This window comes from Chelonia mydas, chromosome 3 (genome assembly GCF_015237465.2).
Source record: "Chelonia mydas isolate rCheMyd1 chromosome 3, rCheMyd1.pri.v2, whole genome shotgun sequence".
Taxonomy (NCBI): domain Eukaryota; kingdom Metazoa; phylum Chordata; order Testudines; family Cheloniidae; genus Chelonia; species Chelonia mydas.
Window position 1 is genome coordinate 104,657,624 of NC_057851.1, and position 14,516 is coordinate 104,672,139.

Genomic DNA, 14,516 nt, shown 5'->3' on the forward strand with positions numbered 1-14,516 from the left:
AGAGTGCCAATTTTTTTCAGATTACATGGCTTGACCTTTTGTACTGATTTTCTGACCAACTGATGCCCCAAGTCTAATTTACACCACTATTTGGGTGTGGCCCACATTGCCACTATATTAAACACCCAATCTTGTCAGAAAAAGCCCTTATATGAGATTTACTTGTCATGCCATTCATGCATAGGCTCTGGGTGAAATGAACTCAATAGAAAAATTCCAATTGACTTCAATAGGGTCAGGATTTCACTTTCTGAACCCAAAAAGGAGTTAAATTTCTCCTGGAACTGGGACATCAGGAGACCCACTGTTTGGTCTCAGGGATGAAGGAGAATTTGGTTTTCCCAAAGAGAAAGAGAGTATAAGATAAGGGCAGGAAAGGAGAGAAGGGGAGGGAAAAGGAAATATGCTTATCTTCTTTCTTTTCCCCCTCTTTTCTTCTTTCATTCATCCATTCTAATCTTTTCCTACTTTAAATGAGGATAAACCCAGATGAAATTAGTAAAAGAAAGAGGAAACAGAGAAGTACATTATATAAGTTCAGCCCATCCTATATACTTTATGTTGATTAATTATTATGTTTGTTCAGTTAGCACTGAATACATTGTAAATCAACAAGCAGGAATATCTCTTCACATGTATCCCTTTCTCCTTGTGCTCCCTTTTACCTATGTTCTCACAGAAAATGCAGCTGATATAGCCAATCAACTTCTGAACCTCACTGGTGAAGGGCAGCAGCTGACCTCAGACAAAGTCAATGATGTTGTGCAGAAACTTAAAAAAATTGTGAATGATGAAGAAATTGATGAGTCTTTGGGTTCTACTGTGGTGACAATTTTTTCCAATATTTTAACAAGTTCAGACAGTGTTTTGGCAGCATCATCTTCTGAGTAAGTGTTTCTGAATTTGAGGGAGGAGGTTGAGAAAGTGTTTTACTACCTGTTGGGGTATGGGATCATAAAAACCTCAAGCTTTCTAAATAGAGATACACAAGATACAGCAACCTACCTTAGACTTTTGATTAAGTCCCTTGAAAGACATTTTTCCAGGTGAGATGACTTATGAGATATTTTTCCAAGAGACGTATATCAAGTCTCAAATTAATGGGCTTGACAAAAAGTTAACTATTTTGATATAAGAAATGAAACTGTAATATGAATTTAAATATTATTGGAATATTGTTCTGTAGCCAGAAATGTCAGACACACAGATCCTTCCTTAGTGCAAATCAGCATAAATACACTGGTTTCAATACCTATATTGATTTACATCATTTGAGGATCTGGCCCAGAGAGATCAATCTATCAAATCTCCTGTTGGGTTAACAAAAATTAGTGTCAGAAATGGACTCAAAGCTCACAAGAGTCATTTTCTTTCCTGATGCTGTATTACTGGTTTCATCATTATTTTTCTTTCTTCTCATCTCTTCTGTTTTGTTGATATGTATATAGATAGATATAGATATATAAAAACAACATTTTTGTTTTTAATTTTCTTCGTTTTTAGAGCTTTAAAAACTATTGATACCTTAGCCTTAAAGATTCAGTTCACTGGACCATCCATGAGCATCTCAACTCGGAACTTGGCACTTGGAGTTTCTTCTATTAATTCAACTTCATTTAGTGGATCCTCCTTCAGTGTTGGTCCCCAGAACAATGCTTCAGATTTTCAGGTACAGAACAGACATTTACACTGGAACCCAAAATATGTCTGATATTAAGAATTATTACTTATTAGGTATGATACAGTAGCACTGAACCCAGTTGGGAGTATTGATTACCTTTTCTCCCGCATTCTTTCAAATAGTTTAATTTAGTACTTCCATGGGTTATAGGAACTCCAGACCAAATTGTGATTGTTACAAATTTAAATGTTTTGCTGACATATTCCAAACTAGCTCAATTTTTTCATCTACTTGGAAAAATGAGGAGGGAAAATATCCTCTATTAATCTTCCCGTCTCCTGAATTAGACTTTGGCAATGTGTTAGCCAACACACATTATTTAATAGCCCCATATGATTGTCACTTATAACTACCTTTTACAAATAACTGATGATGTTTCTTGGGTCAAGTGTTGCTTTACTGATATAAAAACAGCTGATGATGTTGGTATCTCTGCCTACAAAAATAATATTGTTGATTTCATACATCATTTTGCTGATGACCAGAAGTTCCTACGAAATACGTAGCAAGAGTTAAACCCAGGGCAATTTCACTATATCAACAAAATGCCCCACCTGCTTTATTACACACTTCCAAGTGAGCAAAAAATGGTGAATTTCAGACTTCCAATAATGTGTCACTATTGTATCTAAAATTCTTCTTAAAGATGACCAAAAGAAGTTGATTGAACTTAGTGTATCTTAGTGTCACCCATGAAAAATAATGAAAGATGGGTGTTTTCATCTCAGGCATAGAGATGGATTGTATATTTTTACCTCTCAAATCTACATATACTCAGCGATGTAATTTTAAAGTTTCCTAAGCAGGTGTCTGCACTCAGTCCTCCTGAAGAGTAAATCCAAGGTAGAATCTGCATGAAGGACTTCATCGGTGTTGTGGTACAAGCTTTCATGGATCAATATGGAAACCTCCAACAGTTTTTTAATAATTCTGCTTATTATGAGCCAAACCCCGAGTTCTGCTGTGCACATGCATCTTCCATTGACTCCAGCAGGAGATAAATGTTCACCAGCTCTTTGATTTTGGCTTCAAGTTGTTAAATACCTTTTTCCTCACAACATCCCTGTGAGCTATAAAGTGCTACTCCCATTTTGTTACAGATAGGGAACTGAGGTACAGAGAGACTAAGGGCCAGATTTTTAATGGTATTTAGGTGCCTAAAAATGAAGATAGGCAACTAGTAGGATTTTCAAAAGCCCCTATGTACCTCATTCCCATTAAATCCTGCCAGGCACCTGTCTGCTTCTTTAGGCACATAAATACATGTAAAAATCTGGCCTTACGTGACTTGACTAAGATCACACAGGGAGCCTGTGGCAGAGCAGAGAATTGATCCTGAGTTGCGTAGTGCCCTAACCATGAACTGTCATGGCTCTTCTACTTGACCACATGCCAAACACACAGTCTCTGTGTAAGCCTGCAGTGTAGGTGAAGGTAGGTGAGGGTTAAAAAAAAAACACAATAAAAATATTTCTATTATAAACAAATAAGCAGACCTGAGGAGCTAATTTCATAATTTAAACATGAAGTTGTGCTAACAGCTAAATGCAGATCATTACAGTATAGTGTAACAGAATAATATTGCTGTAATATGCATGAGAAACTAAATTCTCTGTTGGTGTAAACTTGCTATTAAATAACTTGTCATTTCTGTAAGTACCATGCAAATTTATGGCACGATGTACATTCATAACAGTATCATAAAATATTATAGTATTTTAAAATATGGTTCATATTATCTTCTGGACCTAAAATTCAAAGGATCAAATTCTCTGCAGGTGTAAATAGGCCTTGTGACATTTACCTTAATGGAGTTTCATTCATTTTCACTCACAGAATTCCACCCATTTTTCTCCAAATCAAATTTAGTGGAAATGGATGAGGAAGTTATGTTATTAATAAAGCTTGATTGCTGAGTGTTATAAAAAAAAGGAACAATTATTATTCAGTTTTCACCTTGCATTTATGGAGAGATGAAAGGAAAAATTCTACATTTAGATCTGGGATGTCCTGCATGCATAATAAAAAATACCATCTGTGGCATGAGGACATCCAGGAATATTAGAATTTTCTTGCCCTGGAATAATTTATTACAGGACTGTTTAAATAATGATGAAATCCAGATTGTGCCATAAGAAAAGACAAGTTTATTAATAATGTTCCTATTGGAACACTGAGTTGGTTTTCAGGCTTTTACACTTCCAACAGCTTGTTGAGAAATCTTAGCCCCTTCCCCATCAAAAATTTCCTCAACATCTGTGGTCACAGTTTATATTTCCATGTTTATTAGGCAAGAATTTTTCTCTCCTCTCTAGATGGAAATTCTCTTTCACAAGGTCAAGAACTTGTACCAAATATTGTGATGATCTTTAGGGAATCTTAAAAACCTCAAGCTATATTTCAGACAGCTTCTAAATGTTGTTTTATTTTTTTCCTCTTAAGATGGATATCAAGCAAATCTATGCACAGCAGCTTGAAGAAATTGTACTTTAGTCAAGTATCTTTACAGTTCTTGCCAAATCTTTGACTGTTAGCATTTGGGAATTCATTTTGTTAAATTGTTCCTGTAATATATGCCTATTTTTAGAGAAACCTCTTCCATTCTCTTCACTGAACCTAATAAGACATCTCTAGTAGATGCAGAGTTTCTACTAGCCTTAGCCAATTTATTCTTTGAGGACAACTTACCAGATGAATTTGGCTCTGTGTCCTGTCTGTCTGTCAGGTATTATCCATAAACAGCTGTGATTTTTACAAATGCATGTGTTCTTCACAAATGCTTGATAAACAGTTTGTGTGAACAGGCCTTGTAGTCTATGTCTTGGTTGCTGTTGCTATTTGTACCCTCTGAGTTATCACCTGTGTCACATGATTGGTTGACGTAAGCTTATACGCACTGGGAGTCCCCTTTAATGATCCTATATTATCTATTAACTACTGATAATTATTCAAATCAAGTGTGGGAATAATAAGTGCTTTCCAAAATGGCTGCAGAAGCTGTAATACATTCACACATTTTTTGCTCTAGTATTTTTAATGTCCATGAGCATTCTTGTCAATAAATATTCACTCTTTCAAATGTTTACAGTAAGCATATAATAAGGGTTGCAAATACCAGTGTGTCATTCACAAGAGTATTTATGAATATATCTTTTTCTGTTGGCCAGTTCTATTTTCCTGTTTAGAGATGGGCTTTTATAGATAATGTTACCAGACACAATGAAGTATTGTAGGTTCCAAAATCCCCTGTGCCATAGTTCCAGATGGTACTCAAGAACTTGAAAGATGGTACTTGAAAGAACGTTCCTGAAGAAATAATATAGAGGTTTAACCAATGACAGTATAATTTCTTTTGTTTACAAAAGTTCTTTCACCAAGGTCAAGTCTTCTGGGCCTCAAATACCAACCATAGCGCTTTTGACCTTTTCAGTCCCTGCTAATGGCTCTGTTGCCCACTAATATGAATTTGTAAACTAGTGTAATATGTGTTTATATTCATAGGCACTCCTACAAAATTTCAACACTGCTGTTTCCATGTCTACTTGTCTGTTAAATTCAGTGTCTTGTTCAGAAAGCTGTAAGTCTCTTGTCTCTTCCATTGTAGCTGCAGGAAAAGAGGAGGCTCTCAGATATATGACAGTGCTGACTGTCAAAATAAGGACCTGATTGCATGGACTGATGGATTGATTGACAGACTTCTAGCTGTTTGACACATTCCTCTGTAGTCTATCCTTATTCTGACTCCAGGGAGTTTCTCATTTTTGCCATATCTAGTTGGTGACCCTAAATATAATTTAAAAAATATCTTTGTTTTTTTCTTCCCCAGATTGTTTCACACGGAAACTGGACATGCTGATAAGCTATTACAGAATTCAAAAGGGAGAGAATTAAATCTTTTCTAAATGACAAACAACAAAATTAATCTAACACTATTGTTACTGCATTAGTCAGTATAAACAGAATTCCAGAAGGAAACATGTCGTTTACTCACTAATTTTGAATATGAGTTATGTAGAAGCTGCTAAGTGGAAACATTTGTTGGTCTCATGGGGAAATGACACATTTAAATACGGTCAACTAAAAATCCACCTTCTAGCAATTTACATGTGTATCAAAAAGTCACCGCAAGACAATCTTAACAAAAAACTGGGGGGAAAGTCCATACGCACTCATTTATTCCAATGTTGTTTATTAACGTAAAATGGCTAAAAATGTCTCTTAAGACAAGTTAAATATAGCCAGGGCCCATGTATTCTGTGATTTGGTAGAGTTTGCCACAGATCAACCCCTTAATATAGAATTGTGCTCCAGGTTAAAGCTTTCATTTTATAAAGACAAATATTTCTAGCCCTTATGGTTGTGAAGAAAATATTCTAAGGCTTTGTTTATACTGGAAATCCTGTACTCTTTTCCCCAGCAAAGGGGTAAGTGCACTGGTGCTTTCAGCACCGTAAGAGTTAATGTGGATAGTAGCCACCATTAATTTTCATGATTCTATAGTTAAAATGCCTGAGTCCTGCCCATACTGGTGCTCACATTGCCTCTAGCACTAGTGCAGTCACACTGCTGCTAGAAAAAGGGACATTTTCTAGTGAAGATACATTCAAAACATAAATTAAGTGTAAACTGAAGCAGTGTTGCGTCCCTGAAACAATGGCCCAGCTCTGCAACAATGGCCAAGGAGTACAAAGCATTCCTCATAAAGGCGAAGGCAAAGTTGGTCAGTGTGCTCCCTTACTGCTTGGTTGTTCTCCTGGGCATAAGTGAGAGTAACATGAAGGGTGCTGTAAATTACTGTCACTGATCTGGGCCCCCAGGGATCAATACAGCAGCTGGAGATTACCTTTGTCTACTTCTTGAAGCTATTTGGGCACAGGGCCTGTCTTTTTGTTCTGTGTTTGTACAGCACCTCACACATTGGAGCCCTGGTCCATGATTGGGCTCCTAGGTGCTACAGTAATACAAATAATAATATGTCTCAAGCCTGGACTCCCACAAGAAAGATGTAAAAACATACCAGAACATTATTTTGGACTGTTTCAATCCTCATCTAGCTCCATGCCATATTTATGCTAATGGTTATTGTAGTCTTATGTTCAAATCACATTTGACAATATTGCGGGGAGTTTGCGCGGATTCAGTGGACCTTGCTTGATTTCATTTTTGGTCTAATCTGCTCTTTCCTCTTTTTATAAAACAGTTAGATTTTGACAAGAATCAGGAAAATGCCCTGGCTTCTGTTGTTCTGCCCTCAAGTTTACTGAAGAATTTAAGTCAAGATGAGTTTGAAGCTGTATCTAGGGCTCAGTTTACATTCTTCAACAAAAATGGACTTTTCCAGGCAAGTGAAAATATGCTTGAACCAATTTCACTTGGACTGAAGCAAGTGAGCCTGCCAAAGTATAATCACTTTGCAATATCTCATGAGTTATAGAAATTACATGGTAGTAGTAGAGGTAGGCATTGGGAATAAGTATTGCATATTAATAATGACTGGATTGCCAGTATTTAGTAGTTAGGTTATACATTACGTCAGAGATCTTACTGCAATTCTAAGGAAAGTTGCCTTCCGTATCACACAAACTTCTGCTCATAATAGTCTAGAAGGAATTGATATCCAAGTGGCCATAGGCATAGATTGACATAGCTCCACTGTGTTCAGTTGAGCCACGCTGTTTTACACCAGCTTGGAATTGAGCCTAAAATTATTTCTGCTAAAATTATTTCTCTTCCTTTTTTTTTAAGTGATCACACAGAGTGAAATTTACCCCTGTGCAGAAGATCAGCACAAGGCGTATGTACCAGTTAAATCCCACTGATACCTTTGTGCTGGTACTTTGCACAGGGGTTAATTCCACCGATAAGAGAGCATGTTAATTTTACTGTTGACCATCACAGATACGCATTCTCAATCCCCATGCAGTGTGTTTACACCTTATATACAGGTTTTCTGAGAGGAAATGGTTACTCAATAAGGTTAGTGATACTGAGATCAGAGAACTGCGGGGATCTAGGTATTTTTTTTCTTCATTAAGTCTGATCATGTGATAATCACTCACCAGGTCCTCATGCACCTACAAGTAAAGAAGATCTTCGCAATTGAAAAAATCACTGTACATTCGAAAGATATTGTATTCATTCAGAAGAAAACATAGTTTTCATAATGAACAGTGTTTTTGGCTTGAGTTCATTTTCCCTTGAATTAGTATTTCAAATGACCTTTGGCTCTTGTGCATCCGCAGGACTCTGTGGTATTGTGTTGTGTGTATATTATCATTTTTATTGGCACTGTTTTGAGATACTTGAGATAATCCAGGCTAGCAAAATACATGTGACCCGTAGTTGCCTTCTGAAATACACCCTGCAGTATCTGCAGCTGATTTAAACAGTTTTCATTTTTAAAATTCATTTTTATTGAAAACCAGGATGATTCCAGTGAGTCAAGAAAACAGAAGCATACAACAGTAGGTTTTGTCATAATGACACAAAATCCCTATAATGATAAAACATTCTATCTTAATAAATAGCACTAAGCTTGGTCTTCAGAAGCTCCATCATGATTAGTCATGACTAATCATGATTTCTTCATATTTTATATCAAGGGGCAAAGTTCAACCATAATGATTATAACTTACAATTAATGATACCCTCTCAAAAGACAAATGACACGCCTGACGCCAGATTAGTATATAGTTGATCTGTCTGATTTCCTTGCATGTGTTCCTGAGTGGTACGAGAATGTGAATGTCAATAAGAAAGATATATTTGATAGGAAGACAATAAAAATGTAAAGCCGCACTAATACTGCAAGCAATTTTTTCAGGAATAGTTTACTTTTTGAAACCATTCATTTAGGCAGTCTAGGTGTGCTCGGTCAGATGTTTGAGAAAGTGAGCATGTGCAAAAACCATATTTTCAATTTGCACATGTGAGCATTTATGCATTCATCAGACCATAAAATAGAAACAGTAACTTGTGACCAATCACAAGTAGCCAAGGTTTCAATCCTATAAGGAGCTCTGACCTCTTCACCGATGCAGGACAAACAGTGAATACTCACTGAGAACTCTTGACAAGCCATCCAGAATTTTTTTTTTAATGGTCAAAAACCTATGTTAAATATTTTTGAGCCATTAAAAATGTTTGAGGAAATCATAATGTGCTCACAGATATTCCTAAACACAAGAGACTAAATTCCCTAGACAAATCATGTGTGGAGAGTTATTTGCCATTCTGTAAGAAGGGAGAACTAGAAGAGGAAGAGGAGGGTTTCTTTCTGGAGATGGCTAGATGGATGCATGAAGAAGGGAAAATTCTCACTTCAAAATGTCATCCTAATCCAGAATAACATTCCCATCTTTCCTTGGAGTACTAATATTATACTGATACTATATTAATAAAAAGACCACCTTGTTCTTGTATAGGGCTTTTCACCTCTAGATCTCAAAGCACGTTTAAACAAACAACATCGGTGCTTGTGCTATCGAAAGATAGTTAAATGCCTCTTCAAGAAGAGGCTTCAAAAGAGCACTCAATGCTGCTTGATCATTTCAGCTACAGTAGTTTATATTGGATTCTGATTATGAAGACAATTAAATAATGGTCATTTCCTATTCAAATAAACTACAATATAAAATAATCTGCAGAACATCTCAATCAACAGAAATTTATTGTTTGGTGCATGAAGCACTTTCTTCTGTTAGTGTAAAAATATGTAATAAATGCACAGTTCAAAACTTTAAAATAATCTCCACTGGTGTTGGCTATGCCATGTCTCTATTTGAGAGAATGCTAATATGTATTTGGTGCTATTACGTTACACTCTACTATAATTATCTTGTTTGTTAAAGTTTATATGAAAACTTGATTTTAAAAGACTCTATTTTGAGCCTCTGAAGATAGTATTTTAAAACGGTACAGTCTATATGAATTGTATTGAATAGCTATATAAATACTCAACATTTCCTCTCAGATCCCTGTAATAGTTCCAGCCACACAATCCCTTCATTTTTATACTTTATATTCTCCTGCCTAAAAGCTTTTCCTCAACCTTAATTCAGTCCAAACTAATATCATAAGAAGAAATATTAGTTGTATTTTATTTTAATTTACAAATGTCTCCTATCCCCTCTTAACAAAGTGTGGGAACCAGGCATCAAATGGCCTTTTGAAGTCTAGCCTCCAATTTTTTCACTAAGTGGCTGATCCAAAGCCCACTGAAATCAGTGGGAGTCATTCCACAAGCTTCATTAGGCTTTGGATCAGACACTAAAAGCTAAGAGGGTAGACTTATAGATTCATAGATATTAAGGTCAGAAGGGACCATTAAGATCATCTAGTCCGACCTCCTGCACAATGCACGCCACAGAATCTCACCCACCCACTCCTGCGGAAAAACCTCTCACCTATGTCTGAGCTGTTGAAGTCCTCAAATCGTGGTTTAAAGACTTCAAGGAGCAGAGAATCCTCCAGCAAGTGACCCGTTCCCCATGCTGCAGAGGAAGGCGAAAAACCTCCAGGGCCTCTTCCAATCTGCCCTGGAGGAAAATTCCTTCCTGACCCCAAATATGGCGATGACCTGAACCCTTAGCATATGAGCAAGATTCACCAGCCAGATACCTTTTGCTGTGTGAACATAAATAGATTTGTAAAAATGTAGCTCATCTCTCTACGGCTTCTCAGAGCAGGTTAGGAATAGCACTGTGGCAGTAATAAAGCCAGTCTCCAGTTGAAATTACCGCCAAATAGGACTGTGTTAGAAATATTTTCTCTTACTATATTGTGTCACTTAGAACTTTTTTTTTCACATCTTGTGTCGCCTCATGGCCACTTGCTGTCAGGTAGTATATAATGCTGCAGGTGGTGAACAGATCATGTTAATATTATAGGTAATGCCAAAAAAAAAAAAGGATCCACCTCACGCTCCCAGAGGCTGTTTTGTCAATATGATAAAAAAGCTCCAGTTCACTCTTGGTTCGGGAAATGATCTAATTATATCACAGCTGGTTATCAGTTAGCAGTGTTTGAGATATAACAGTAGTTGGCATCAAACAAAGTGATTTAAGAGAGAAGTTTTATGGAAATTGCCTTACAATCTGCCCTCAGTTATGTGCTTGTATATGTTTATGATAATAAAGGAAATAGCAAAGGAAAAGCTGTAATTTGAGCTTATAAACAGGATGTTCTTATGGGTGGTCTTAAGTATAGAAGTGCTGACAGTTTGTTTATTCTGGCACACTGCAAAAATAAACTCATTTTCTCTGGCTAGTGTATTTGGTGCTCTGATAATATTTATTGCATTTTTCAATCCTTCAAAGGATGCAGAAATGAATGCCAATTTAACCAGTTTTGTAGTGGCATGCAGTATTGGAAATGTTACCATCCGGGACCTTCAGGATGCTGTCAAAATTACAATTAAACATACCCTATTCCAGGTAAGAAAAAACTGGTGTAACCAGAGGTAAAAAATTGCAAATTGTATCTGGCACTGGTAGAATCAGTGGTAGAAAGATTATCATTGGTTTTATTGGGTTTGGGGAAAGATTCCAGTAGAGTGGAAAAATTCACATTTGTTAACAAACACACAACCAATCCAGAGTTTAATAATTATCTAAAATGTAGGTAATTCAACCTGTCCTGCTGCCGTTTCCATGCTGATAATACTTGATACTTAATCAGATGGACTCATAATTTGTGTCAATATTTATTGTTCAAGGGAACTACAGGTTGATGTGGAGTCTGTGACCAGACATGGAGCATTTTATTAATTGTACCTCAAGGAATTTTGTTATTTCTTCATTTTGTGCAAAAAAACAAAGGACCGTTACAAAGTGACTAATATTACTGATGGGAAAGGAGAGCCCAGAAAAACCAGTCTTTTGTCATGTTTTATTTATCAGTTTAAAAAAATCCCCATGTGGGTCTCATTTGGCTCTCAGTTATGCTGCTGTAAACCAAGAGAAACTCCACTAAAGGCAATAGAGTCACACTGGTGTCAAACTCTTTAGGTGAGGAGAATCAGGACCATTGACCTTGGGGAAGGGAAAGAGGAAATAATATTTCATATTTCAGTTAGCTTAGACTAGCTGCTTATTATGAAATTCACTTCCAGGTCACACTAGATGGCCTCTAAGTGGATTCAGTAAGTTATTCCCTTCGATTTTTACCCACCATTGGATGCCAGTTACCTGGAGAGTCCCTTGAGAGACCCCAAAGGAAGCGACCAAGCAAAAGAACTTCTACTTAGGCCCTGACCTTGCAAAGACTTCATACACATGCTTGACTTCAATGAGATTTCTTACCATGCATAAGGTTAAGCACGTGTATAACTCTTTACGGGATCAGGGCCGGATTTAGGGCAGGACTGTCTTTTTAAAATAGTGGGGTCCTGATCCCTGACTGGAATTTGTAGACACTACCACAGTCCAAACAACAATAATATTTCTCTTCAGCTTTTGTGTGAAAACCTAAGTAATGGAACTCCTGATATGTTCATATATTTTAAGCAAATTTATATTTTAATAGATAAAAATATTCATTTGTATATATGTGTTTAGGAGGATCTTAATCCTACCTGCGTCTTCTGGGATATGAACAAAAACAGTAAGTTTAAAAATTTTGCCAATTATTTTATGTGAGGAATAAAGATGTCTTCGTTTTTAAATCAATCACACACTTGACACCTGGGTAGACAGTGTTTTTGTATTCAACTAAAATGGATTCTGTGTGCCAAAGATGCAGTTATGTAGGTTTTTTCCTTTTCTTCCTTATCAGTACAAAATAGTAAATAGAAACTGGTGAAGCCTGGGATGCGATTGCTTTGCTTGTAACACTTTTTGCTTGTGACAGCCAATAGTAGAAATCTGCAAATAGAACGTTGCACCCAATTCGAATAAGCTTTGTGCCTGGACTGTATATGCATGGGCTTCCACACTGGATACCAAGGCTTCCAAAAGTGTCTGTATCTAAAGACAATCAGCATTTGACTTTTTTTCCCCACTTGCACAAATAGTAACTAGTCAGGAGCATGGGAAGCCTTTTAACGATCCTTTCTCAAGATTGATCTGGAAAAGATTGTGTATATCTTCATTTTAAAACTATGAGAGCTAGCTAGCTGTGAGCTTGTATCGCTAATCATGAGCCACAAACTCCTCTTGGTTACAAGGCATGAAAGGGAGAAAATTACAATAACAATATGAAAAGAGGCTGAACATCCGCTTCACCAGTGACAATGGCCTGTATGTCAGCCCAGCTCAGGGCATCCACAAAACTGGAATGTGTTCAGAGTTGAACACACAGGCCATTAGCTGACATGCTACCTTACTGAAGAGTGAAAAAATCTGCTTATGCAATGATAAAAATTAATGTTTTTATACCCTGCTGCTGCCTCTTCCTTCAGCTCCTCCTCCTCTAAAGAGCCAACTTGGATAGGTTCATGGAACAGGAGTCTGTAAGAATACAAATTTTAGAGTGCTCCAAAACCTCTTGAGCCTCTTGAGTCTATCCCAGGTGATTGTTTAGATGCTCTTCTATCCACTGCAATCTATCTGCTTAATCTACCCCTCTGTAAGAGTACTTCATTGGCAAAAACTCTAGGAAATCCGATACTTCATTCTGCATTGATAAATATCATATTACTGGATTTGATGTATTCAGTGGGGTTTTTCTACTTGAAAGTACACTAGATTTCATGTAGGGGCTCTAGAAGCCTGCCAAAGAAATTGTGGAGAGGTTTTGTGGGTTTGTTTGCAGTTGTTGTAAGTGTCTGTATTGCTTGATTTCTGTAGATGGTAATGGTGGTTGGAACCCCACAGGCTGCATTGCACAAGCAGAATCAAGTGAGAATGAGACAGTTTGCTTATGCAGTCACCTCACACACTTTGGGGTGCTGATGGTAAGTAGACCTTCATTGTTTGCTGATTATGTGAAACCACAATGTAATGATTTTGTTGGGGGGCAGGAGAGCTGCAGAGGCACGGATGCAAAGCTGCAGTGTTACACAGGAACCTTCCCTAAAATAAAATTGACCCACAGCTAATCCTGAAAAGAACGTAGCACAATGAGTCTTGTTCCTGGCTGAGTCCCAGGGGTGCTATCACAACACAAATAATGGGTAATAATATACTGTGGCCCGCAATATAACTCTGAGCTAGAGTAGTAGCAGTCAGACTTGGGTCCAAAAGAAGGCCATTATCCAGTGGAAGTAACCAAGATTCTACACAGAGACCCTGCCAATGCTGAAGCAGAAAAAAAAAAGATTTTTGAAGCATATATGTTATTGATAAGATCCTGAAGACACTAGAGACCCCAAAGCCATAATGCATTAAACACTAGGCAAAGGAAAGCCTTGGGGTCATTGCCACCAAAATGCCATCTCATTGCTGCTGAACCTCTGACATCAACAGAGAGGCACTCCAAGAAATACTCAAAATGACAAGCATCATTTGACTTTATGTGTCAATTTATTCATCTCCAGTATAAGGCGATCCAAGGGTCGAGTTAGTCAGCTGACGTCCTAAGTAACCATCACTTCTGTAATTTTTCTTAAGAGCCCAAGTCAACAAAAATTATTTGTGGTGTTTGGGGTCATGCGAGACCAGAATGCCTTTGATGAGATTCCAGAAGACAGATTTATACAAAGGAAATTGGGTGGGGGAGAAAAGCAATGTGCAACAGCCAGCCAGAAAATAGTCCCTACCTCGGTGGCAGGGGGTTTCCGGGATGGCTCAAGGGAAGGACAACCTGACACTGAGAATTAATGGCTCTATCTGCAAAGAGGCTGAGAAGACTGCAGAAGAGGGAGGAATTCACAGACTGTGATGGAAGCCAGTGTTGT

At 37.3% G+C, this 14,516-nt stretch overlaps 1 protein-coding gene and 1 long non-coding RNA gene across 11 annotated transcripts in view; one reads left to right on the forward strand and one right to left on the reverse strand.

The window, feature by feature from the left end:
• The window catches only part of ADGRG6 (adhesion G protein-coupled receptor G6), a 148,063-nt gene that overhangs the window by 102,374 nt on the left and 31,173 nt on the right, over positions 1–14,516 (forward strand). For all 10 annotated transcript variants that reach the window (XR_006289629.1, XM_027818638.3, XM_027818639.3 and 7 more), the window contains 6 exons: positions 680–887; positions 1,504–1,669; positions 6,882–7,022; positions 10,999–11,115; positions 12,238–12,283; positions 13,468–13,574. Coding sequence is in view for 9 of the 10 variants with exons in the window: in XM_027818638.3 (XP_027674439.2) it covers positions 680–887; positions 1,504–1,669; positions 6,882–7,022; positions 10,999–11,115; positions 12,238–12,283; positions 13,468–13,574 (785 nt within the window). In the remaining variant the exon portion in view is untranslated. The remainder of the gene's footprint in view (positions 1–679; positions 888–1,503; positions 1,670–6,881; positions 7,023–10,998; positions 11,116–12,237; positions 12,284–13,467; positions 13,575–14,516) is intronic.
• Positions 1–14,516, reverse strand: part of LOC119565793 — a 33,417-nt gene that overhangs the window by 5,098 nt on the left and 13,803 nt on the right. The window lies entirely within an intron of this gene.